Genomic DNA, 27,966 nt, shown 5'->3' with positions numbered 1-27,966 from the left:
ATATAATAGAATATTGTGAATTGATTCTCATTAAATTTTGAAGGCTGGCTTTGTTTTCCAAGAAATGCATAAATCATTATATTGTTGAGGCCTGTTTAAACTTTCTTTCTTTTTTTGGCTAAAAAGAAAAATGGTTAAACAGGACACCATCCATTTTCATCATAGCATGTCTAATTCAGAATCATGGCAAGGATAGATTGGATCTAGCATTGGTCACTGAAGACAAAACAAAATCACACAGTTAAGTCTCCGCTACAGAATAGCTGTCCTTGATTTTGTGTGTATTTTATTTTTAGCTTGAGAACATGGCAGTAAACTTATTCACCAGTGAAAACCTCATTATATGAAAGAAGTAGTGTTTTATCAATCACCTTTTCAAATTTAATTCTTAAATAACATTTAAAAATGTGAAGTGTGTGCATTGTCTATTCCAGTGCAGCCTTTTTTTCATCCCGCACAGTGTTGTCACTGACACTTGGTGTCATTGCATTTGAGCTGGATAAGGAATTAATTTTTGGGATATGAGAGTAACAGCTGGCTTTTGGCTCTAGAGCCTCGTGGGTGCTAGCCATCTTGTCATTTACAGCCAGTGCATTGCTAGCTCTGAGCTCTCCATTTTCTTAATGGTGAGTTGGTGGAGACTCTCATGGTGGTTCAGGCAAGAAATGAGAGCAGTAGCGCACTAATACAGACCCTTTGATGAGGAAGTAATGGAGTGTTCAGCGACAGACACCTGTGCCTCTGCAGCCACGCTGCTTCTCTATGCGCACACACATTTTTTTTTCCCACCCGCTTCCTTTTACCAGCTCTGCTACTCCCCTCCCCTTCTCTACTTCCCTCCCCTCTTCCTTTCCCCTCCCTCATCTGTCCTAAAACGAAGCCACTCCCCTTGTACAGAGCTGCCAGGCTTGTTTGCATATTAACTGTCTAGTTGCCAAGGAGCTGTGGCTTCATGCCATGTGACCGTTGAAGCATGTGTACGTTGTTGACTGCTATACTTTTTTTTTTTCCCCTTCATTTTTTAAAATCTAGTCCGGGTAGAAAAAACATTTACCATGGAGCAAAAATGTTTCATTAAAAGCAACATAGTTACTGAATCTGGTTTTAAATGAGGCATTATTCCGACTCTCTGGAGGCTTGTACCAGGTTATTTTATTCTTCAAATACTTGATGTTTTTTTTCCTGAAGATAAACCATTGTGGGATGTACAAAATTGCATACTTGTGTAAACCTGTGGCAGTTAAAGTAATGAATGACAAAGTTTCTTTATTTTTTCACTGTTGCAGTTTAATGAGGACTGTGAGGAGACTGTATTTTTAGTTATGTTTATGTTTGTCTAGGGTGGATTGAATATATGACTATGCAATATGTGACTGTGAACTCATTACAATGTGAGTGTGAGTGTGTGTGTTGTCGAGTCATCCTTGGGGAGTGTAGCCTGGTGGACATTATCTGACAATAGATTTGTTTCGCTTGGAGATAATGCTGTTGCTCTGCTCGCAGCAAGCATGTGGTCTGCTTTAAAGTCCAAACTCCAAGGCCTGACTTGGCAGGTTGATACAAGGCACGCTGCTGCAAACACTTAGAAAGGAATATTGCTGTGCACACATGGCTGTGATCTCTGTAGAAAAGACAATATAGAGCTTTAAGAGCAAACCAGAGGGAGATGGTGTGAGAATTTCTAAAGCCACTGCTATAACAACACCCCCATTTACACACATACAGATTTTGAATAAGGCTGTTAGAATATGTGTACAACATGGAGTGTAAAGCCATATTGTATTGTAACCTCAACACACTACCCCACACATTTCACACCATAAACTCACAACCCATGTGAGGAGGATCGGCATTTAATAATATAATAAGTTATATATAAAGTAACACTATATGGGATGTGTTCCTGCCTGGAAGTCTGACTCCTTGCTTCCTAGGATAATGTCTTACTCTGCGTTTTATTTACTAATGTCTTCACAACCGCCATGCAGCTTGTGTCACCCTGACCGGTCAGATGGCATGTGTTTCAAAAGCTGTTCGTGTTTTGAATTGTGGTAATTATTCATCCCATGAATGCAACCATTTAGTCCTTTAGTTTCTTGGTGTCTTAGATTTGGCCATTAGAATAACTTCTTTTTTAGAAACGGCATGAAAAGTGTGTCCTTCCTTGAATTGAACTGGACAGACAACAAACTGTGTTGTGTGCAGCTGCATTTGAAATTGACTTTGTGTTGTGTGGGAAGGATATTGGTTTACCTTGTTTTGCACAGTAAACACAGACTAAAAACAGCTGATGGCGTCCGTCAGTAGCTCAGGCCTAACCCAGTCGTTGGGGGGTATTGTACCTGGCGTCAAGCCAGCCTGTGTCTAAATAATTCCCAATACCATGTGCCAGGCTGTGCCCATGGACCCTACATTGTGCTGTCAGGAGTTCCCTGAAAGGCCTTCTAGCTCAAAGAGTTTGTGGTTCACAGGAAGAGCTCCATGTCTTGGACACATCCCAGCTTCCACTCTTGGTCACCCCTCCCCCAAGACTCGTAGCAGGGTGACCTGGCTTTGACCCGGTAAAAGTGTTTGAATTCACCGCTGGAGACAGTGTAGGCTGTGTGTGCCAATTTAATTAGGAAGTTGAAATCTGTTATACTCTGTTTGTATGAGAAATTAATTTTTAGCCTTTGGAAATTTGTTTTTCTGTTTGTTCTTCTGTCTCTCTTGGAATCTGCTGTTCTATTTATAAATCAACATATCACTATCAGTAACCAATATGAGGAAGTGAAAAGCTACGATGTTGACAATCTGTGGCGTGGGAGAAATCCAGTACTTTGGGGGTTAAGTTGTGAAAGTTAATGTAATAACTGCTAGCACCATCTGCTGGCCTACTTCCTTACAAAGAGAGAGAGAGAGAGTGAGTAAGAGAGAGAGAGAGAGAGAGGGAGAGAAAAACGAGTCTGGGTTTTAACGACATCTCTAATATTCATGCTGATGCATTTTGCTGCTTTGTGCTTTCATTTTCCGTCGCTCTGCCTGCCAGAGTCTCGAGCTCGCCACACACGCCCGAGCCAAGGAGAGGGGAGGGCAGCGAGGGAGAACAAGGAAAAAGATAAGTGGGGGAGAAAGGAGGAAAAAACAATCAGCCAAACAAGCGAGCAAGATAACACAAAAAAGGCTTTTGTGTGTAATAAAAGGAGTAACCTACCTTATCCCAGCTGGTGAAGAAGACGAGGAGAGGCACAAAAAGAGAAACGACTAAGCGGGAAGAGCAAGAAAGAACAAGAAACAAGAGGGTGAAGGCTCAGAGAGGCACTGAGTGCACTCACGAAAGGCAGGCAAAAAGAGGAATCAATGAGAGGGGAGGAGAGAGGAAGGCAACTCTGACACACACACACACACAGAGTGAGTGAGGGAGACTTGGGTGAAGCCGGACGACAGTAAAGCAGCACACAGCAGCAGAATGAGAGCTTCCTGGACTGCCACGCACCTCCTCTACCGCCAACAGCGCTGCTCCCCCATCACCCTGTGAAGAGACAGGCGAGGGTGAGAGAGAAAGAGCGAGTGGGAGAGAGAGAGGAGAGAGAGTGAGCTCCCATGCGCTCCTCTTGAGCCCTGCCTGCTGGGGGAGGAGGAGACGAACAGATCCGGCGCTCTTGCACTGCCCGAGGAGAAGAGCTGACCGGGAAGGAGGAGGGGAGGCAAACGAGGAGTGAGGGAGGGGAGGGGGGGACACACGGCTCAAGGAAGAGTGAGAGACAAACGAAAAGGAGAGAGTGAGTGTGTTTGTAACAGAAAGTGTGAGTGAGCAACGGAGAGAGAAGAAACCCAGCGAAAGGGCAAGGCTTTTGTTAGCCGGTTGGAGAGGGGGAGGAAAGAGGAAGGGAAAAAAAACACCATGTCTACAGTGAAGAGGCCAAGAGGAAGGGTAAGTGAGCTGTGCTGAGAGCTGGGAGGGAGGAGGGACAAGGGGGAGGAGGAGGGGCCGGCAGGAACTGAACAACCTCCTCTGCTACTGGCTCATGCTGCACTGCCGCCATCTTGAACTCATTGCTGCTTTTTTCCCCTTTCCCTCTATATTCATTTGCTTTGCTGTGCTGGACCTTAGCATGGTTTACTGGATGTACAGTATTTTCCCCATCCCCACTGTCCAATCATACATCACTTTTCATTCTCAGTTGAATTCTGCTGCCCTGTTCTGTAGTTTATGTACAGTGTATGGTGTGTGTGTGTGTGTGTGCGTGTGCGCGCATGTGTTTGTGCCCTCTATGAGTTGAGCCTGTCAGTCACCAGAGACCTCACTACATGTGGAAATGAGAGGGTGGGAGCGAGGGAAAGGTGTCCGGCCCAAATGGAGCTTACTCTACCTTTTCATTAGCTGTAATAGTCCCTGCCGTTTTCATGGGACTGCGTGCTGCTAGAGAGATTGAAATCACTGCAGTGCTGGCAGGCTGTAATTTCAGTTATTTATAGATGTATTACACAGCTGCAGTGCTCTCACTTTTGGTGCATTTTATCTTTTCTCTCTCTCTCCCTTGCGCTGCCTTTCTGATAGAAACCTGTTTTCATATTTAGTCTTCCTCTTTCCTACCTCTTTCATGTGCGTTCATGTTCTTCCGCTCTTAAACATTACTTTCTACTCCTCCCTCTGTCTCTCTCTCTCTCTCTCTCTCTCTATTTTCTTTCTTTTCACCAATAACTTAAATGAGAACATTCCAGCATGATCTGGTAAATTTCCTCCTAATAGCCTCAGCGGCGTGGCACACGTGAAAATCATAATGCAGCTTTTGTGTGTATGTGTGTATTTTTTTCTCCCCACTTCTTCCAAATGAATTGCTAGTTATTCAGTTCCCTCCCCCACTTTGTCAGTGAGGTTCAAGCTAATTCTCTTTATTTAGCTAGCAGTGTGGAAAAAAAGCAACCAGCCGCGCCTGGGCCATGTAGGCATACGCAACACATTTTTAGATTAGGTCATCCATTTATGGGTTCCCTCTCTGCTGGGCTTAAAGCCCACCACAGGGTGCTTGTGTAGTCATAACCGCAGTCACGCCATCTATTATGCACATATTATCATGTATCAGGCAGGCTAGATTATTTATGTCTGCGAGGCTCACTGTGACCTGCTACATTGAACCAGTGTTTAACCCTCCGTTTGAAAAGCTTACTTGAGCCAAAAGAATTTCAGTTGACTTTTGATGTCACATGGTTTCAGAGTTCAGACAGAGGGTCGTCTGCCCTTGATCTAAATGAATTCTTGGAGGAAACATTGGCCTTTCATCAAGCTCAGTGTCTACTAGTAGAGTAGAGTTAAAGTGAGCATCATGCAGAGCATGGCAGGTCCACCCCCCACCCCCAGCTTTTGAGATGGGGACAGCAACAAGCTCTGCTGCCGGAGTGCTTCACACAGCCTTGAGAAGGTTCTGTTTTTCTGAATGAGTGATATTTTCATTCGTCACACGAATGCACCCTAGTATGTTGCGAATTCATAGAAGGCTGGATTTTAACATTTAGTTTCTTCCTTGTTTTAGACCTTGTTTCATATTTATTACATTCAGCTGCTTACTGTACAGTAAAATGGCATCGCACTGTGCTTCCACGATATTCTATGAAGGAAACAATATTTCGATTGTGTTAGCTGAGCTGTGTGACTATAGTGGATCCACATGCTGAATGCAGCTATAAATACAAGCAGTGGTATTAATGGCTTGTTTTGTTTTGTTTTTTTAATAAATGCTTATGGTGTTACAAAACAGGAAGATGTTTTGAACAATATCTTTTTTTCCTTTTTTTTTTTTTTTTTTTTAAATTGTTTGTTACCAAACCTAGTGACAACACACCTATATAAGTAGAAATGCATAACCTGTAAATGGCTGCAGGCTGTATCAGTACATCCACATTGTACCTCATTGGCTTTGTAATCTGTTATATGCATTATGTAAATTAAGGCTGATGTTGTTGTTTTTTTTTTGTTTTTTTTCCTGTTTTGCATTTTTTATTAATTTTTTGTGAGTCAGTGTTTTGAAGCTAGTATTTGGACATTTGTTTTGTTATTAAGCTTTTTCTTTTTAAAGATCTTTGCATCACTAGATTTTTCTAAGGTGCAGCTTTTTGTTTCGAAGGCTCGATGACATCACACACCTTTTACAGTACCATGCTCACTATGTTTCTGTTTATTTTTCTCTTTGACCATAGCCTCGAAAGAACGCTAATGGTCCCGGAAGCCAGATACGGGTCCTCAGTCCCCCAATGAAGAGCAGCTCATCCTCGTCATCATCCTCTTCATCTTCCTCTTCATCTTCATCCAGCTCCTCATCAGAGAAAAGGGTTCCACGGAGGACGCATCATCAGATGGATTCAACTCCACAGGACAAGCAGGAGAAGGCAAATAGGATAATATCAGAGGCTATTGCAAAGGCTCGGCAAAGAGGGGAGAAAAACATCCCAAGGGTTATGAGCCCAGAGAGCTTCCCCAGCTCTTCTTCGCAGTACAAAGCCCACCGTGATCATGAGCACAAAGGAAATGGGAAGGCACGGTCCAAGGAGAAGGCCTGCAGAAAAGCTTGTATTGTACCCTCCTCCAAGCCCAAGCAGAAGGCCAAGATCGGGTATGTAGTCACAACCATTAATGCTCAGCTATAAACTGCTGCAGTGCGCTGTTGCTTTGGCAAAAAATAATCCACTAAGCATCGCTTTGATCTCATGTCTTTTAACTCAACTCATGCTTTAGTAACAGCGGCATTTCATGAGCCCGTATGCGCAAGTAACATGTGCCACTGATTAACTATCTGTCATTATACTTAATATACAAAAGACAAAGAAATCGTAGCTTCAGCGTTTCAGAATTCAAATTAGGATTTTTAAAAAATTGTATAGCAATAATATACACCACTTTAATATGTAAATAGGATAAACAATACATTGAGACAGAGATTCATATAAAATGAAAAGTTACAGGACCAAATCTTACATATTGGAAAGCTTATGTCAGCTATTGTATTTTCTATAGATTATGTAGTGAAAAACATGTTAACATTATTGATCACTATTTTGTCACTACTGGAAAATGGTTAAACACATAGCTTGCGTTCAGTAAAAGTCACGTTTATGTTGAGGCTCTTCACTTCACTTCATCCACATCCACTTTTCTAACAGTTCCCACTGAAGCTTAGGAATTTAAAGGGATGGTTTAGAGTTTGAAACTATTACATATTTATGATGATTGTTCTAAATGTTTGATTTAAGAGCCAGTTTAAAAAGAGCAATTTTCAATAGGGGGAAAATTTTTTTTTTCAAGTTCCCAAGTCACAGATCAGTAAGTTTAAACTTGAATTAATGTTACTATACATGTACTTTGTCTTTTTCTGACTTAAGGTAATTCCTTCTTGCTATTTGCATCAATAAAGCAGCAGCATTTGACTGATTTTAGGTTCTTGTGCATCGGTTGATTTTTATTGGTACATTTCTACATTTATTTTCTGCCTGTGGTTGCCAAGATGGAAGCTCAAAGTTCAACAGACTTTACTGCACGCCATAACAATAAACCAGGCTCAGTCATCAGCATAGACATGGGAGGAGCACACAAAGACTCCATTTACATGCAGGACAGTGCTTCTTAGTATGTTTTTGTGAGTAGTGCTGATGTAAAGATACCTTAATCTGTCTCCCATCCCCCCGTTTTTAACTGCTATAAGCAGTATGTAGCTCTAAGCCACACCCAGCGCAGCCTGTTAAGATATCAGCTGGTGCAGATGTGAATGCAAAGGCAGGGAACTGAAGGAATGGGGGAATGTTTAAATATATCACATTGTACAGCTAGAAAAAAAAAAATCACTATTGGTTTTAAAGCAGCACCCACATTTGAAACCTAGCGTGAGAGTGGCTGGAAATGGTCAAACTGAATATCTGGTTGGCTGCGGCCTTGGTTAATAATTAGATGAGGTATGCTGAGGGAGAAAATCTGTAGCACATAATGAATTTCACATGTCCTGTGTGTGAAAATGACAAAGTTTTGGAAGTGCTAATGTTTGGGAGAACAGTGAGATGATGGAGGCATCAGTCATTGTGATACAGTCTGCCTACACTTTCAGGTTTAGTTGGAGGTAGGTGTCTGTTGGTGTTCACATTAAGTCATGTCTCAGCTCCATGATGAGCTCCATGAGGTTTGTGGATGTGATTGAATTTTTGAACAAGCTCAGGTGTGATCTTAAAATGAAAGCGTTGTTTGAACTTGTTATTTATCTTTGACTTTTAAGATCAGGAAGCTTCACTCATATTGGTTAGAGAGTGCACACCCAGATCTTTTACTCTTCTAACCACCTTGCATCCGTTGAGACAGTTCTTAAAACCATCAGTATGTAATCAAGTGCAGTCTAAGACTTGATGGCTTTAAAGGACAGCTAACCGTGTGTTTGCAGTCTGTCATTTAAATGTGTCACAGATAACAGTCATTGTTGTTATAAGCTAATGAGCTAAGTAACCCAAGCAACCATACCTGGGGTAAATGTTGTTTTAAAAAACAAAAAAACAGTCAGACCAAAATACAGTCAGTGATATAGACCACATTTTATAGCACCCATTTCTTCATGTATTCCAGCCATTTTGAAAAATGAAGTGTATTCAGGTCAGATGATGGACCGGTCATCTGACTAGAATGACCATACTGAGAAATTTATAAAGTGCACGACATTTCAAATTAGTTTGACTGCTTTGCTTTATTATTTGCTAAACATTACATGACATTACTATGCCTTAATTAATCATATTTTGGGATTTAAGCTATTTAAGCTATTAAAATTGCTCTTAAATATGTTAAGCTGTTAAAATGCAAAAGACTTTGGTGCGAACACGGCAGTGACGTATAGCTGTCTGTATATGACAAGAGGTTTGTAGGAGTGTGTGAATGTTTCCTCTGAGGTGTGAAGATTCATAGCTAAGAAAATCTTGAGGCTAATGGAGCTTTTACTTTGCTAATTAGCAAATAAAGAACAGACAAATTGGAGCGGATCTTTTTCAAGAGCTCCACTTAATGATGCTGCTTGAAGACTCAAAAACCAAAATAACTGTGACTCTTGATGGCCATGTTGATATAAACAAAGACACTTACAGGAATAGAATGTGCATTCACCTAAATCCAGCAAGTCCAGTTTAACTGAGACAGGCAGGTGTAGACCTTGAATCACGAAGTCAAAACATGATCCGCCACAGTCTCACAGCACTCTAATCATAAACATAAAAACTAAAACCCATTGTCCTGAGCACTGGATGGCCTGATTTTGTCATAAATACCATTTTCAACACCCACTTTTTTTTTCTAAACAGTAATGAAGTAAATGTATTATTGCAAATGCACAGGGAGTGACTACTTGTTGATGAAAGACAGAAAGGAGAAAACTTTCCAGGCTAACAAAACAAACATACCAGCTATAAAAGACTGAAGTGACTGGCACTGTTGTAACAGTTACAGTGTTTATTTTCATTTTTGCATTGTACATTTTGACTATGGACTTGTAGAACTACTTCACAGGGCCTATCCATAATAGTGTTCTTGCATTAAGGCTATGAATGGCTGTATTTCTGACTGTGCCTTGGCCTCTTGCCCAGGTTGACTCTTGGTCTGGCAATAAAAGCCCAATTCTACACACATTTGCATACATTCAAGAGTACACAATTAATTATAGATATGTTGTATAATGCATAGTCTGTTTACTAGTTCTTTCTTTTTTTGTGAAGAAGATTCAGTTTCTATTTTTGCTCCACACAGATGCAGTTGGAATATGTTTATATATGTACAGGGAGGGGTAGATCTGTTGCACTTGTGATGAAGACTGCGGTGATTGAGACTATAACACGAAGCGTCTTTTCTGTATTCATAGTGGAGAGAGTCCTGTTTATATGCATGCACCACCAAGGATCTCCACATAAAATATTAATGTATACCGACTGCAGAGGTACTAACCTTCCGCTAAAGTCATTAATTCAGGCTCTGCTCTGTTGAGGGTGTGTGCTTGGCTGTGTTCTGAAAGCTGGAGGTTGTGTGTATTTGGTGCTGTTTGAGTATGTGCTCACTCTTCCATCGCATCGTCTGACTGTTCTTTAAGCAGGGAATTGGATCCCACGATAAGACCATTACCCTAATTGTCGGTATACTTAAGGCTCTGTTTCTCTGAGACCACTATACTGTCATCACTACCTATGTTTCTCGGAGAATCAATTCTGTTTAATGCCTAATAAGTGTCCTCTGGATTACTTGGATAGTTTGCTCACCAGATGCTTGGAAAGCAAATTGGGGGGTCATACAATCATATGGAAAATCTGCCTGTCTGATGAGAATAAATAAATTAATGCAGCCGATTAAAATATGGGTGCAACAGCCGCTGTGACAGGTGGACATGACAGATATCCAAGAAAAATCAAACCGGAGAACAAATGTTACATATTTGTTATCTTTGTCTTGGCTAATATGCTTCAGTATCAAATGACTCTTCTTATCTGGGGATTTTTAATGAAACTATAGCCCAACAAGAATTTCCCAACACTAAAGTCCTAACTGATGTCCTACTTTGGGAAAACAAGATGTGGTACATTAAAATCAGCTATTGGGGAATTCTAGAGACTAATTTTCAACTTGGTTTATAACCGTCTTAATAATTAAATTGACTTTAATCACTATGACTGCTGAATATTTATCAAAGCTTAAACATAGACCATTAGATCCCACAGCATTTAGGCAAATCAGACACATCATCATGGAAGCTCTTATGCTTTGCTGCTATAAGGTGCGATAACCCTGGGGAATCATTTCAACTGTTAGTACTACAGGTGTTTATGTTGAATCTTCAGATTCACTCGTTTGTAGCGTTTTTTGTTTTAATCAAAAGGGCGTTACTTAAGCACGTATTTGTGCCTCAAAGATATATCATACCATAATATCATACATAAAATTGCTTGTGGTATGCTTTGGAAATGACAGACCGTAATAGTAAAACAGATTAGTGAGTTAACCCATCATTGTAAAATAGTTCATTTTTAATTATAAAAGCTTTACTTGCTTTCAGCGTGACATGATGGACTGACCCTAAAAGATGTTGTGGACAGGATGCCTTTTTCAGGGTCACCATAGGACCTGCATATCCTGTTTTTAATATTGTGTAAATACACCTAATCTTAATAAACAGGACTAGGGCACTGATAGATTTTTCTTTTCGCTTTTCAGCCAGAATTTTATAAATTTAAATATTAACCAACATTATCTACTCTAAGGAGAGGAGGTGGTTATTTTACTGGATAGGCTTGACCGATCACGGCTCTCTGTAGGCTGGAATGTGCTTTTCTGTGCAGCCTACCTGCTGAAAAATACCCTCAAATAATTATCAGATGAAAGCAGTGTGCTGCTCTTTTTGTTCCACCCTCCCCCTCCTCTTTACATTTTTTTTCCTAATATAAATTTGGTTCAATCAGCATGCTCAAAGCTGTGCATCCAATGCTTCCTGTGAGCAGGCATGTTATAAATATGCTGATACTACAAAGCAGCAGGGTAGTAGGAAAATATCAAACAAAATGGTGCTTGTGAGATCAATTACATGATAGAAAATGGAGGTTTAAGTCTAGTGTATGTGCTGCAGCGTATAGCTGTTCATATTTCAATGCTTGCCTGCTAGCTGTCTAATCTCTTCTCCCTCACTTTTTTCATTAGGGAAAGCTAAAGCTGTTTTTTTTTTTTTTTTATTGTTTTCCTAGTTAATCCCTTGCAGGGTGCATTTTTGTGCGTGTTCACATGTGCAGGCATGTGATATATAAACATTCTGGGGGTCTGTGCATGTCTTAATGCAAACTCAGATGTTCTTATATGTGTGTGTGTGTGTGTGTGTGTGTGTGTGTGTGTGTGTGTGTGTGTGTGTGTGTGCGTGCGTGCGCGCGTGTGTGTCTGTGTGGAAGAGAGAGAGGCTACTACCCATTTTTAATTTAAAAAAAAATATGTTTGCTGTATAAAGCAGAAATCCCATGAGGCCATGTGCTCTGCGCTGATATAGTATTTGTGTTTTAGAGGGTGCTTGATAGAGCTGCTGCTGCTGCTACTGTTCCAGTTGTTTGCTATGTGGTACTGAGATTATAGCCTTCCATTCATAAGAAGGGGGATTTCCTGAGAACGACCTGCACTGCTGTGTCAATAAGCCCCTCAGGATAAGAAACGCACACAAACACGCAGCATACTAAACGGCATTTTTGAGTATAATTCGTTCACTCAAAATCATAATTTTCTGAGGTAGGCTATCTAATAGGTGAATACTGTTCCTCCGACATGCTGAAATGCCTCATTGCAGTTTTGGCTGGCAAAGCACCATCAGATCTTGATTCTATTAAAATCAAACCCTCACTCATGCACTCTCACTGGCGGCATGCCAAGTAGGACAGGACAACACTGGGGGACAAGGGATGGGGTTATTTGGCACAATGGGGGAAAAGCAGCCAAGAAAGCCGAGCAACTAGATTATTACTCTCAGGAAAAAGCTTGTGATAGCCTATCATCAGTGATACAGAGTAATGTCAGATCAGGGACAACTGTAGTCAAATTAAAGATGTAGGATTATGTCTTGAACATGGCCTTGTAAAATTTGGAATCTTTATCAGGAACAAACATTTCCACCCAGCAACTCTGGGCGGAAATGCACCATAAAGTACAAATATAGGAAACAAAAATGAGTAGAAGTGGTGTCCTCTGCAACCATAGTGGTTATCACATGTCAAGAAACATGACATGGTTGCCAAAGTTATGAGGTCACCTTCTGATATCAGTTAGTTTTAATGGACAAACTATTCATCGAATAATGTTTCGGAGGGTTGGTCTGAAGGTCATTTGTTTTGCTCAAGATTGGGAAACATCAGTGAGAACAAATTTAATAATTTGAAATGGTTTTGACCCGATTGATAAAATTCAACATGAGAAATTGCATCAATATAGAGTTGACTGTTGGTATTATAAGATAATTATTTGTTTAACACATGCCACAGAGACTTTGTTGCAGACAGTTTCTTCTTGTGTTCACTTTCTCATAAATTTGGCATTTTCCTTCAATATAAAAAAAACAAAACTCTTTTTACAGCTGTCTCTTTGCCTGGTCAGGCTGTTAGGCATTTTGAATACTTAGGAGAATGAATAGAATTTTTGTAATTCAGTGGTTTTCATGCTGATCTTTTAAAGTTCTTTGCATCAGGGAGAACTAACTACTACCCAGAAGAGTCTGCTTTTGTACCACTTTTTGTCAGTAAGGGGTTGACTTCAAAGTCTGAGTTTATTCCCTGTCATTTGAGTTACCATATTTCAGCTTGTGGGAAGGCTATCCAGTCAAAGGGAGAATGTGCATTAGTATTGATGTTAGTAAATCTTTGGGTGGTCCTGTGTATCAGCCACATAAGCGGTGGAACAGGATGTTACCATCACTAAGATGTGGGTTTTGTTTTTTGTGTGTGCAAGTGTAGAATCTATTTTTCATTACTATGGCATCTATGTAAATCACGTGACTCTCGTAAATGCCATGCACACATGCAGCAGATGTCGATACAAATGTATCACACCGGCATCCGTATTTTCTGTCTTCACTTTCTGGCTCAATTGATGTTTCTACAGTCCTCAAGTATCTTGCTTCACAGTTCAAGTTTTCCCATATGGGGGTCAGAGAGATGCTTTAGCCCTGTTATGTGCTGTTAGTTGCCGAGCTGCTAAATGGTGATGTGACACTGCTATTCAGCAAGACCCATATCACAGCCAGCTTTTATTTAGTCAACGATAAACATTGTGTTCAGTCCCATTTAGCTACTTTATTATCATTATTATCAGTATTGTTTTTGTGTTGTTTCATTTTGGTTTTTGTCTTCTTTTCTTGGCGTCAGAGCTGGAAACTTTCTTTTTTCTTCCACTGTGTCACTCTGACTTGGCATATATCTTAGCCATTCGTAGCGTTAGTAACCATGTACTGGTGTTGTTTTCACAGGAAGTGATGTCATGAGGAAGATTTAACACCCACATAGCCAAATACACTCCCAAGGGCATGTTGCATGGCAACCATAAAGTGTCATTGTCAAGAGGATTTGTGAGATGTAATATCATCCAGAGAGGGGTGGAGGGGCAGGGACAGGGACAGGGATGCCAACTGAGGGGACAGCTCTTCAGTGTTGCTGGAAGTCTGTTATTTTCTACCTTACACAGTCAGATATTATAATGGGTATGTGGATGAGTGTTTGTATCACCTGAAATGTATCTAGTCTATCAGACCACTAATTCTATGTTGCTTCAAGTATTTTTCCATGTAGATAAGCTTCAGATGATTAATTTTTTGACATTAAAAGTGAAATGTGTGAAAAAGTGTCAAAAATATGTTTTCGAGGAATTTTATTTTGTTTGTTTTTACTTTATTTTAACTATGAAAAAAATTGGGTTATAATGATATTTATGCACACTTACAAATATATACGAAGATAAGACTTTTAAAGAAGTCTTAAATCGGAATGAAATGATAAATTGGAAACAACAAAATTAGTGGCTTTACATATTGAAGTTGCTATCTTGACAGTTTGTTTCTTTGCTGTCCTAGTTGCACATATTTTTCCTCTCACACTCTTAACATGTTTGAAAGCTTATAGGGAAGAAGATATATATTTCCTATCAATATCACACCAAGCCAAAGATTTACCACTTGCGGCTAGCAAGAGATTATGCATGTGGAGAAGTGTCTGCATATGTGGTTAGAGAATATATGGAGAAAGGTCACAGAAATGATATGTGACTGAAAGAGAGGAGATTAGAATATGAAATGCTGGCAAAAAATTTAAAGCTTGCATATAGTCATTCTGCAGTTTAGTGATATTTGCTGAGATGCTGAAGATATCTGGAGCTCTGGTACTATAAATGTATATTAGACCAAGGTAAGAGTTTCATCACCCACAAACTAGGAATGGTATTTTAAAGAGGAAAAAAATATTTACCAAATTAGGATCGAATGACGTTGGTGTGAATCTTCCATTTAAGGAGGAGCTTTAGTAAAGCACCGAATTCCTCTCTGTATAAACTGAGGCAGCGTCCATTGTGAGCATGTTAATACGTGCAGCCATTCTCTACAATCGTTCCACTGCTGTTATATGTATGTTGGAGTTTGACATTAAACTGCATTTATTCCTTTTGGAGTACAGTGCAGCAAATGCTTTTCTTTTTCAATGTATATGTTTGCAAGGGGCCCAATAGTTTTGGTTGTCTTTCCACCCTTCTCTTAGAAGTCATTAATGATAGCCTTTTTGTTAGAAGTAGTTCCTTATCCACCCACTTAAAAGCTGTTAAAATGTCTCACTTTAGATTTAGTTCAAAATAACCCTGTTTCTTCTGAAATAAATGTCAGTTCTTTTGAGGTGTTTTTGCTTTCTGTGATGAGCTCTTAAAAATGCATTCACTTTGCATTAATATACTCCCTAAAGTTTATGCAAGTGCAGAATTGTCAAAAACAATGAACAAGCCAAATTGCCCATGTAGAATATTTATACTTGATAAACAGCTTGTAGAATGTTTAGCAGGACTTCATACACTTGAACACGTTTATTGGGTAGATATTTTTTTTTATCATTTCATATTTAAGAACTCTAGACATGGACACATTTGTGAGATAAACAAGATTTTTAACAATGTTTTGAAAATAAATGTAGATTAATTTTACAGTGTCGAATCAAGCACGAAAAGGCAGAAAACACTAATCAGAAGCCTCTGGATTGTACCATTAGGGCATTTGTCCAGCTAAAATATGCCTAAAGCAGAGTAAAAATTGTATATTTGGTACATGTTTTTTATTGTTTTCATGGGGTCTTTTTCTCTCTCTTAGGAAAATTGTCATCAAGATTGGAAAGAAGAAAAGGCGAAAGCCCGAGTCTTCAGAGGAGTCGGATGATGACCCTCCCCCTCAACACACTTTGAAGGATGATGACTCTGTGAGTTCCAGTATAAAGTATACACAAACTTATGCAGACATACATGCACAGTACAAGCCAACAAGGAACAGGGGCTCTAATGAGACTGGGAGAAATTAGTGCATTTCATTGCCGTTTATCAAACCAAACTATGAACCTTACATATGAGACAACACTAGAATTTTAAGTTGGAACTTGGCTATATTTGACTGTGTTATTTCCCCACTTTATTCAGATTTTGTGCAGGTGTTATTGAGAGCAGACGAGAAATACGAGACTCTTTTTCTGTTAGCTTTCTGATAAAACTTAAGTGGTGTCCTCGGCCTGGCTGTTCACACTGCTGCTGAGCATTATAGAAGACTTAACAGCTTTAGTCTGATTCTGGAAGGCTCCACTCTCTGGTTCATATGGAGGTCATACAGTGGGTGGCTATCTCAAGTGCACATTCTCATCTGTGTTGATGATTGAGAAAACTGACAGCAGAGGTTTTTATCTAGGTCAGAGCATCAATGATAGAATGGCAAATTGAACTAGGTGTCACCTGAGTTTACCCTTTAGCATTTAAAACACACTTCTGGTCTGTGTGGAGCTTTTCTCACTAGTAGGTTCTGACAGATATCCAAAAGGTTATGAGTGACATGAATGAATGACTGGGGACGACACCCCACTAACTACAGTGTGTTGTATGATATAATTACGCCCGCTAAGTGGCACCCCAGGACTTAATTAAAATAGTCGGTGGATGACTCATTTATGATGATCTTGTGGAAGACGTTGAAGTAGCTTGGCCGCCGGCTGGAACAGGAGCATGATCTCCTCAGGGGCTCGCTCCTATTGTTGTGGCATGCGGCAGGTTTGAGTCTCCAGCTTCTGGTCAGTTTGGGTTTGTGAATGTGAGGGTATATCTCCACGGGAATACTGTGCTGCACACCTAATTAACTGTGGCTCAGTGGCATTTATTCCTAATTAACTACATATTATCATTAGGAGGGGCTCGTGTATTGATGCAGGATGCAGCTGCCCACGCATATGATAATTATAAAGGCTTGACAGGAAGGAATAGAAAGAAGCCGGATTTTAGAGCACTTTTTTTTCTGATTTTAAGGATATTTTTCTGGACTTTGACTTGGTTTTAGTAACGTAAGGCCAGTAATAGGTTATGTTGGGCAATGGCCTGCACAATGGAAAACTCTATATTATCATTCTGAACAGGGAAATGTATAAATGTTAAGTGCTTTTGCTAGGGCTGTTCGATATAACGATGTATATCGGATGACGATATAAAAACATCTATTGTTTCATTTTACGCTTCGTGGTGTCGCAAAATAAACTATTTATGGCAATATTTTTTCATCGTTTTGATGGTCACTGTAGTGACTATATTAATTTCTTAAAATTCTCTCTTTCTCTTTTATTTAATATAACCACACTACGGATGGACAAGCACCTGTTTTTATGTGCTGTCATTGGCAACAACGACGGTAAAATCATCGCGTGTCCGCTTGTTTATTTTCCAGGTAAACCTTTCACAATAAAGCTCAAGATCCTGTTGAGACTTTTCAAAATAAACTGAATCACATGAAAAAGTATGCAGAGTATTTATGGATGAGAAGCAAAAAAGAGCCTTCGGGTGCTAAAAAATAAACCTTAGACTCAAACATTAGAACAGGCTTTCCCCCGCAGCACGCTGTGTAATAAATACTCACAAAGAAAACGGCGGCCGTTACAACCTATGTCTAAAAATGTATAGTTTCATGCATCAGTTAAAACACTCGACTCCAGGTACACGACACCCAGCTGGAAAAACTTCAGCTACCCGAGATTCACAGCGTTTACAGAAAATGTTAAATTTTTGTGATTTGTGTCGTTATCAGGACGATAGATGTTTTATATCGGGATATGAGATTTTGGTCATATCGCACAGCCCTAGCTTTTGCCATTTGTGTTTTCAACCAGCAAGAAGAAGGATAACATCTGTGATCATAGAATATTAAAGAAAATATATTTGACAGTAGACCTGATTGTTAGCCTAATGCTTTTCTAATCTTATTCTAAATTCTAATAATAAAATGTTGGAAGTACTGGCAGGGATTTATATGAGTAAAAGCATGCTCATTAGTCACAACTTTAAAATAGTTTGTAGATTTTGTTGCTGTCTGTTTAAATCACACTAAGCGTAAATGCATGTGTAATTTGCCTTAACTAAGCAGTGGGACACTCTAGGGCTGTACGATATGACCAAAATATCATATCCCGATATAAGAAATCTATCGTCCTGATAACGATATATAAATCACAAAAATTTAACATTTTCTGTGAATCTCGGGCAGCTCGTCTTGCAGGAAGTGTTTCCAGCTGCGCGTCATGTAGCTGGAGTCGAGTGTTTTAACCGATGCATGAAACTATACATTTTTACACATAAGTTGTAAAGGCCGCCGTTTTCTTTGTATTTATTACACGGCGTTCTAACGTTTGAGTCTAAGGTTTATTTTTTTAGCACCTGGCGGCTCTTTTTTAAATTTTCATCCGTAAATAATCTGCTCTTTCACGTGATTCAGTTTATTTTGAAAAGTCTCAACAGGATCTTGAGCTTTATTGTGAAAGGTTTATGTGGAACATAAACAAGCGGACACACGATGCTGTTACCGTTGTTGTTGCTAACCACAATGCATAAAAACAGGCACTTGTCCGTCCATAGTGTGGTTATATAAAATATAAGAGAAAGAGAGAACTTTAAGTAATTAATATAGCCACTACAGTGACCATCAAAACGATGAAAAAATATTGCCGTAAACAGTTTATTTTGCGACACCACGAAACAAACGATAACGTAAAATGAAACGATAGACGTTTTTATATCGTCATCCGATATATATACATCGAACAGCCCTAGGACACTCTGAGCCTTGATAATACGTCAATCATGAACCTGATCATATAGCGTTTTTTTTCTTTGTGTTTTCTTTAGCTAAGTTTATTACCTTGCTTTGGCGACCTATGTGATGTAGTTACATTGTTGCTTTGGTTTGTAACAGGCACACTAGTTAAGAATGAAATGAGTCCATGCTCAAGATTCTGTTAGAAAACATCTGCTCAGTCTTGATCAAATCTTCAGTCTTAGAGCCATATGGGAAATTTTCATGTGAAGCAGTCATTAATTACCAATTTTATTTTGCAGTTTCAAAATTGATTAATGAAGTATTTGAGATTACTTTGTTTTGTCTTTTGTGTAAATGTGCTTCTTACTCCTTTTTTTGGCTTATATCTTATAATTTTTTAGAAGAGGCGGTCTAATCGACAGGTGAAGAGGAAGAAGTATGCTGAAGAGCTGGAGACCAGGTTGTCAGATGAAGAAGTCAAGGTTATTGTCAAAGCCAAGAAAACCAATACTGCAGCATCCAAGGAACCCGCTCTTCAGCTATTTGTAGTAAGTAATTCTGCATATAACTCTGTGGGAAACACGTTTAATTTCAGTTGTTTCAGTTATAACATAAATGGGAAAATAGAGCTTCAGTGTATTAACTGGAATCAGTGGATGTTGCATTTGTGAAAAAGATACAGTACACCCTATGATTGACTAGCTGGTAGAACCATCTTTAGCAGCAATAACTTGAAGTAACTTATTTTCTGCATGGTTTTATCAGGTTTGTGGGAATTTGTTTATGCACAGCTATCTTAAGGTCCCGCCACAGTATTTGAATTGGGTTAAAGTCTGTACTGAGCAACTGCAACAACTTGGTTCTTTTCCAGTTACTCTATTGTAAAGTTGCTGGTGTGTTTGGGATCATGGTCCAATGACCCATTTTAGACCAAGATTTTAACTGTTGGGCAGATGGTCTAACATTTGGCACTAGAATACTTTGGTATACAGGGGAGTTTGTGGTCGACTTGGTGACTGCATGGTGCTCATGTCCTGTGGCCTTAAAACAAGCCCAAATAATTGTCCCTCCAACTTGCTCTTAACAGTTGGTATGAGGTGTTTGTGCTGATATGCTGTTTGATTTTTGTCAACCATGGTGCTTTGGTCTATGACCAAACCTCTCCACTTTGGTCTTGTCTCTCTTTTTCACATGTATTAAGAGTTTTGACTTGAAAAGAAATAGAATTGTTTGTGGAAATAATGCACATAAACATTGTTGGGAAGATCTTATTTTTGTACCATAAAAGAACACAAACACACTCAGTAAAAAAACAAAACGAAACAAAAAACAATAGGACTGCTTGCTCTGCTGAATAGCCTGTTCTTTTCAACAACACACTGTGACGTACAAACCAGGACCCCTGCAGTAAGGCTTTTAAAAAGAAGAAGGATAATATTCACTGTCCTTTTTTTATGATTTAGATGCAACAGCACAGAAGTCAGAAAGGGCCACAGAAACATTTTAATGCTTAAAAATAAAATTAGTTGTCCTCTAATTTCTGTTGTCTAAAACTGTTTTTTTTCAGTTCTGGGATATTTTTATGTAATGCAGAATCACAAATTTGACAAAGGAATTTATGATGTGTAAAGCGTAAGAGAGCATCTGGTGTTTGTTTTTGTTATCATATTATGAAGACATTTATGCAACTTAATGCTCTGGGGTGACTGTTATGAATTTATCAGTTGACATTAACCATATCATGTTCTCTCTAGGAGAATCCCAGTGAAGAGGATGCTGCTGTTGTTGACAAAATCATGTCTTCTCGTATTGCTAAGAAGGAGGTAAATATTTAATTTGTTGTTTTGCCTTATTTTTTAACCATTGCACAGTTGTGATAAAAGCTTCTCTTGCAAATTTTTAGCTTAATAGATTTTTGGGACTATGTATTGAGTTGTATTATGTTTTTTTTCCCCCTTATTATAGCACTAAAACTAAATGAAAGCATTGCTTCTCATTGTTATGTTTTTGCATTCTTTTTCTTTAGGTCTCTCCAGGAGTGGTCATTGAGGTGGAAGAGTTTTTTGTAAAATACAAAAACTAGTAAGTTATTCATATGTAGTTTCTGGGTGGTTAGTGGCAAATATGTTTTTGTCTATAGATATATCTATAGAGACAGAGGCAACATGAAAGCTAGAGGATGTAATTAAGAACTTTTGACATTTCAAATGTCAGTACATCACAGGCATGCATGGGACAACTTTTAGTATTGTCGTGTCCTCAATGTTATGATGACTGTTTTTTCTGTTAATAAAGAAGAATACAAATTCTAGCGTATTCACACACCAAATTATCAGTTTTAATGTTTTGGAAATTAAGATTTAAGTGTCATACTCAGCTTCCCAGAATTTTTTTTTGTGTGTGGCAGATAATCTGTCATCAGCCAGATCACATCCATCATTTCACAGCCAAATGATAACGAGGATGGAAATATGAATGTGAAAACACTTTAATATTTCTAAACAAATATGACTGAGAACAGCATGCCAGTGGATACTGTGACCACATCTGCAATCTGTGATCACACCTGCTGGCCTCAGCAATTCCCCCAGATGCTGTTTAGGTGATTGCAAGAGTCCCTTACCTTACTGATCTTGTGTGTGTGTGTGTGTGTCAGCTCCTACCTACACTGTGAGTGGGCCACAGAACAGCAGCTGGAGAAGGACAAGAGGATTCAGCAGAAGATCAAACGCTTCAAGATGAAACAGGCACAGAGGGCACTCTTCTTTGCAGATGTAAGGATGTGCGACTGGTTTGTGTCTGGGGACGTACTGTACTACCCGTGTCGACACAAATATTTGGTTATTATTTATTTATTTTTATTTATTTTTTGGGGGGGGGGGTTCTTTTTGTCGAGGACATTTCTATAAGTGGGTGTGCGTGTCTCCACAATTTGGTGTGTCTTTTAGGATGCAACTGCACGTTCAGTACACATCTGCGTGCATATATTTGAGTCTCTTTACTCACTCATTTGATACAATATAATGTTTATCTCAGTTTCCAGATGGTGAGTGGGCACTTTGGTTTATTCCCTTTATTTAATCTTTTTCATTTCCTTTTGTGTTTTCCTTCTGTCTCGCTCAGATGGAAGAGGAGCCATTTAACCCTGACTATGTAGAAGTAGATAGAGTGCTGGAGGTGTCATATTGCGAGGACAAAGATACAAGAGAGGTAAGCGAATCCTTTTTCATTTCATCACATACGTGAGTTCTGTATTTGTGTAAGTTCCTGAACGGTTTTCTTGGTTTTGTTCCTTTCAAAAGATTCTCCACTCTAGCAATGTCTTTGTATCTCAGAAATGCCCAAGGCCATCCTAATGGGCTTCCTTGCAGCCTTTGTTAATATTGTAAAAGCAAAGCTTGGCCTCACTCTAGTCTTTTTCAGTGCTAATCCTCCTCTGCTTGTTACAGGAAGTGGTGTACTACCTGGTGAAGTGGTGCTCTCTGCCTTATGAAGACAGCACCTGGGAGCTGAAGGACGATGTAGATCAGAGCAAGATTGAGGAGTTTGAGCAGCTGCAGGCAGCCAAGCCAGACTCACGCAGGGTGGTAAGTTGTGCCTGCCAGCCTTCTTCAGTTATCGCTGTATTTCCATGTTTCTTTATCACTCTTGCGCGTGTGCGTGTACACACATATTACAGTGATCTAAATAAGACAACACTCACACAGGGGTATGAGCGAGCTTGAAAGACAAACCCCTGCTGTCAGTCACTTCAACATCAGTGAATGATGTTTTTATTGGAAAGGTAAAACTAGGAAAACATTTTCTATTGAAGATTCACAAGACGTACTGAACAGACGGAAGTCAAAATTAGGAGAAACGAAATAGACGAATCTTCAAAGAGAACAATGTTTTTTTGTTTTTGTTTTTTATCATACTCTATAGTTCCCCTTTATTGAGAAACAAACTGTTGTATTTATAACTAGACTACACAGAGATCAGTCGTGTAACTTGTACTATGAAGACTGACAGTTTTTGTTTCAGGTTATCTTTCGTCTTTTATTTCCCTGTCCACTACAATAGTTCACACTTTGCATACCTGTGGTTGTAACAATAGGTCAGTTTTTACACCTCTACACCTGTGTGTATATCTTTTTGCGTGCAATGTTACCATATAGGTTTGCAGATGCAGAAAGGTTGGCGTGCTGGAGATTTTGTTTTTATATTGCATGTATGTCACACTGCTGGATTTCCTTATTTTTTATATATTCTAAACCAATGTCATTCTCCAGTTTGCTTGAATAACCAACATTTTGCTTATGAACACTGATGCTAGCTCCACATCCAATTTACTATTGTATAAGTTACAGATCCTTTAGCCTATCTCGGCTATAGTACACCCTGGATGGGGTGCCAGTCAATTGTACGGTCATAATGCTAACATTATGTATAAGAAATTGTGTCATGCATTTGTAATATTTACGTTCTATGGAAAAGTGTTCATCAAAAATGTAAAGTTAACTTCCAATCTGCCATATATGTCACTTAGGAGCGTCCTCCTGCCAATCTGTGGAAGAAGAGGGAACAATCGAGGCAATACAGGAATGGCAACAGCCTCAGGGACTACCAGCTAGAAGGAGTCAACTGGCTTCTTTTCAACTGGTACAACAGGTTAGTTTTAAGCACTGTGAGTATGCATACCTGTAAAAAATCTGCAGCTATTGTGAAAAACCCAAATAGCTTTTAACTGGTATCACAGTACAGAAATTATGCCATCATGTAGTTTTTGTAGTTGTCAGCTGGATATCCATGATGTTAATCTCCCACTCAGCCACACCCCAGAGATGCTCTATTGGGTTGCAATATCACAGCCCAATAGAAAACCTGGAGAGCATTTCATTCCATTGAAGTCATTGCCGTGTTAAAGAAACCTGTTTGATAAGATTTGACATGATTTAACAAGATCCAAGCCAACATGAGCGAAATATGCTCTCTTTTCCAAGTCCCTGTTAATATTCTTGCTGTAGCATTTTGGATCAGCTGAAGGCTTTTCAAGGAGTTTTAGGAGGGCCTACTAATACTGAATTACAATAGTCCAGTCTAGAAGTAATAAATGCATGAACTAGTTTTTCAGCATCACTCTGAAACAGGGTATTTCCAATTTTAGAGAGAGTGCACAAATATAATAAAGTACTCCTACGTATTGTTTGTTATGCACATTAAATGGTCAAAAATGGCTCCAAGATTCTTCACAGTGTTACTGGAGGCCAAGGTAATGACATCCAGAGTAAGCATTTGGTTAGATAACACGTTTCTAAGATTTTTGGGGCGAGTACAATAACCTCAGTTTTATCTGAATTTAGAAGCAGAAAATTTGAAAATCATCCAGGTCTTTAAGTCTTTAAGGCATTCCTGCAGTTTAACTAATTGGTGTGTGCTATCTTGCTTAATGGATAATGTTGGGTATTACCTGCAAAGCAATAAAAATGTATGCTATGATACATGATATTGCCTAAGGGAAGCATATATAATGTAAAAGGAATTGACCCTAGCACGTGACTCTGTGGAACTCCATAATTAACCTATGGTGTTTGAAGAGGACTCTCCATTTACATGAACAAATTGGAGTCTATTTCATAGATATGATTCAAACCAAAAGCAGTCAACTGTATGACGCGTTGCACAGAGCCCCCCACACACGCTTCTTTTTAATTTAAGTGAGATCAAATTTAATTATGGAACCATTGTTTTATAAAAATAAAGGCATATAATTTCATACACATCACAAATTGCAGTGGTTATGTAATGTGCCCTAATTTCATAAAGGTAATAATATTTTGTTTTTTATACTTCAGAGATGTGCTTATCCAATTCTGTGGTCTCTTTTGGGGATAATATGTAGTGTTGCTAATCTGTTTAGCGTTGTACAAAGAGGTTTGTTTGTTGTTTTCTTTGCTCTATTTGTATCAGTGCAAATTGGATTAATAACAGAAACGTCCATCAGTTCAGGATACTGTAGTATATTTGATTTATTTTACATACATTTTGTGTTTCAAGAAGAGGTCTTTTGGGTGTATTGGCATTGCAGATAATAAATAATGAATGATTTATCTTGCTTTGAATCCTGCGTGTGTGGGACCATCTTGTGTTTTTCTGTATTCACATTATTTGTTTAGGCCTGTGAGGGTAGTCAAATTTCCTGTCAAGGTGCATACTGTTGCGACATTTGCTTTTCTTCGCCTACAATCTCAAAAGATGTGCTGCACAGTACATCTGCTGAACACAGTGTCAGTGCGCTTGCATTAACCCTGGGAATTGGTTTTGTTATGTGTGAGCATGCAGGAGTTTGTGTATGCCTACGCAGAGAGATTCATCAAAAGTAGAGAGCTGCTTAAGAGGCCAGTGGGAATATCTGCACGTTGCAATTAGCATCAAGACATAATACCCCCACCCACTGGACAGCTGAATAAATGGTTAGCTGGAGTACACCACGCAGCAGAGGCAGTTGCATTTACCATTGTGTGCTGTATGATATCTTGGGACTATTATTACTGCTGATTATCTTGTTTTCACTGTTTTTTGTTTGTTTTTTATTGTCACCGGAGTTCTGCATTTTCCTTTCATTTTCTTGCTCTTCCTCTTTTCACCTATTCCCCTGGCCATCTGTACACATTTTGTATATTGTTAGAAGAGAAGAATTTCTCATAATATACACCACGCTGTGTTTGTGATAAAATTGCATACAGTACTTAGATTCAAAACATTTGCACCCCCCCACACACCTACTTTACTTTTTGTACAAAGCAAGGAATTTATTTTCTCCTGCTTTCTTTTTGTCCTAAATCCACTGTGTTTTCTTTTCTAAGACGGAACTGCATCCTGGCAGATGAGATGGGCCTAGGGAAAACAATACAGTCCATCACTTTCCTAGAAGAAATCCATCGCGTTGGAATCCAAGCGCCCTTTCTCATAATTGCCCCACTCTCCACCATCACCAACTGGGAGCGGGAGTTCCGTACCTGGACCCACCTCAATGTCATCGTTTACCATGGAAGCATGGTCAGCAGGCAGATGCTCCAGCAGTATGAGATGTATTTCAGGGATGCACAGGTAAATGAATATATCAAGTGCAGAAAATAATACATTTTAAAATGAGTACAGCAGATTCAACACAAGAATTCACAATTATTGCTCTTGAGTACAGTAGTTCTTATTTTACAAGTACCAGTGTTATTCTGTCACACAATCAAGAGAATAATATAGAAAGGAGCCCTTTAAGAAGCTGAAATGTGCTATGTATTACTTGCATCCTTTCATATAGTTTTGGCCAATGTGTAGTAGGTACCGTAATATGATTGTATATCACCACGCTGGCTGTTTTTGGCTATGAGAAGACTTAAGGACCTATAAAGGAATCAGCTCTGGATGCACAGGGGTACTCCCAGCTTGTTTCTCTTACCAACCACATAGAGAAATGTAAGGATTTGGAGGTCTTTTAGTTCATTTTAATATATATACCTAATTTTTCCTTTTTAAAAACAGGCAAGCAGAACTCAATTCTGCTGTGCTTACCTTTTAAGAGTGAAAGGCTGTGATTCACTTAGATTAAAGTAATCACAGTGCTTTTTAAAAAACAGCAGCACTGTGTCAGTAACATGAAATCCTATGAGTAGTGTAATGATAGGTTTCAAAGCAGGAGGCCTTCTTATAACAATAGGAGTCGGATATTGAAAAGCCAGGAAAACCGTGATTGTGTGTGCAACACAAACGCTAGATACCCTTTACAGTCCTATAGCTAGTGCAGCAACCTCATTTAACACCATGTTTTTCAAGGAAAACTCATCTGCTGTAAGACAGGAACAAACAACAGTTCAAGCACAGTGGATTTCTGTGCTTGGTGCAAGTTGTTTGTAAGGTTTGTGTCAAGGCTGTGTTCAGAATCGCTTGAAAAGGTATCACTTTGTAGCTGTATTGATTTTTGTCAGCCTGTATAAAATATAAATCTATAAACAGCTTGGGTTTGCTCAGAGAGAGATAGCGTTTCAACAAATATCTGGTTTATAATACTAAGATATGCATATAGCAAGAATCCAAATAGGGCCCGTGCCTGACAATATGTAGGCTGCTAGGTAGTTAGTGAGCCTTGAACAGAAGCTTTATGTGGTTGGCAGGCCATGTGATGTGTCACAGCAGGCAGTTAGGACCTTTTAGTATTCTGACGAAACGTAGGAGGAATCTAAGGCGAGAGGAGAACAGAGTGGAGCCGCCACCAGCCTGTCTCCCAGGCAGCCTGTGATGTCATAGCAGCCCCCACGGGGAGATCTCTGTCATCGCTGCTCAGGCATATCAGAGTGGCTGACTCCTCAACAGCAGCCTGTTGGCTGGCTGGCTGGCTGGCTGTGGGAGGGGGTTACTGGATAACTGAGTATCCCTTGAGGACTGTTGTCAAGGCAATGGATACAAATGGAGGGGCGGGGGAAAGCAACGCTTCCCCAGACAAACAAACAAATAAACAAATAATAAATACTCACTGGCAGGTGCTTGTGTACTGGATATGCTGTAGATAGCCTCCTAACCATAATGTATGTTTTTTGATGTTTGAGAAGTCTAAATAAAGGAAACCCTGTGTTTGCTGTCAACAGCTAAAAAGGTTGCAAATATGTAGGTTTCTAATGTCAACACAGAAAAGGACAAGCTTTGTCAGAAGAACTATGTACCTTTCATGTGCATCTGTTTATAGCACTTTTTCCAGTACATTTTTTTTCAGATTCAGTGCTTGTGTAAATAGAAAACAACATTGTTTTAATCACATAACACGTTGAGCATACTTCAGCTAATAAAATACGATATTTTAACTAAACGGATGAAATATGTACACTTCTCCCCTTTTTGTCTTCAGGGTCGTATCATACGTGGTGCCTACAGGTTTCAGGCTGTTATTACCACATTTGAGATGATTCTTGGAGGCTGTCCCGAACTCAATGCCATAGAGTGGCGCTGCGTTATTATTGATGAGGCCCATCGTCTCAAGAACAAGAACTGCAAGCTGCTAGAGGGATTCAAGCTCATGAACCTGGTAGATAAATCATGAGCTTAGAGAAAATTATTACACATTGTCCGAATTTTATTCAGAAATACCAATTGAAGCAATTTTCACTTTACATTTAAACTCTTGTCC

General features: G+C 39.3%; 1 protein-coding gene across 7 annotated transcripts in view; it reads left to right on the top strand.

Moving 5' to 3' along the window:
- The window catches only part of chd9 (chromodomain helicase DNA binding protein 9), a 73,025-nt gene that overhangs the window by 23,729 nt on the left and 21,330 nt on the right, over positions 1–27,966 (top strand). For 6 of the 7 annotated variants that reach the window (XM_082542026.1, XM_082542024.1, XM_082542025.1 and 3 more), the window contains 11 exons: positions 6,178–6,590; positions 15,846–15,951; positions 19,211–19,357; positions 20,564–20,632; positions 20,836–20,891; positions 21,466–21,583; positions 21,933–22,019; positions 22,259–22,396; positions 23,338–23,459; positions 25,655–25,898; positions 27,688–27,864. In XM_082542026.1, the coding sequence (XP_082398152.1) occupies positions 6,178–6,590; positions 15,846–15,951; positions 19,211–19,357; positions 20,564–20,632; positions 20,836–20,891; positions 21,466–21,583; positions 21,933–22,019; positions 22,259–22,396; positions 23,338–23,459; positions 25,655–25,898; positions 27,688–27,864 (1,677 nt within the window). Of the gene's footprint in view, positions 1–3,739; positions 3,914–6,177; positions 6,591–15,845; positions 15,952–19,210; positions 19,358–20,563; positions 20,633–20,835; positions 20,892–21,465; positions 21,584–21,932; positions 22,020–22,258; positions 22,397–23,337; positions 23,460–25,654; positions 25,899–27,687; positions 27,865–27,966 lie in introns of those variants that run through there. The other variant, XM_082542027.1, reaches the window with a different exon arrangement.

The sequence above is a fragment of the Aulonocara stuartgranti genome, assembly GCF_965226115.1.
Source record: "Aulonocara stuartgranti genome assembly, chromosome: 1".
NCBI lineage: Eukaryota > Metazoa > Chordata > Actinopteri > Cichliformes > Cichlidae > Aulonocara > Aulonocara stuartgranti.
The sequence above is the reverse complement of the archived record's forward strand: the minus strand, read 5'-3'. Positions and strand labels throughout refer to the sequence as shown.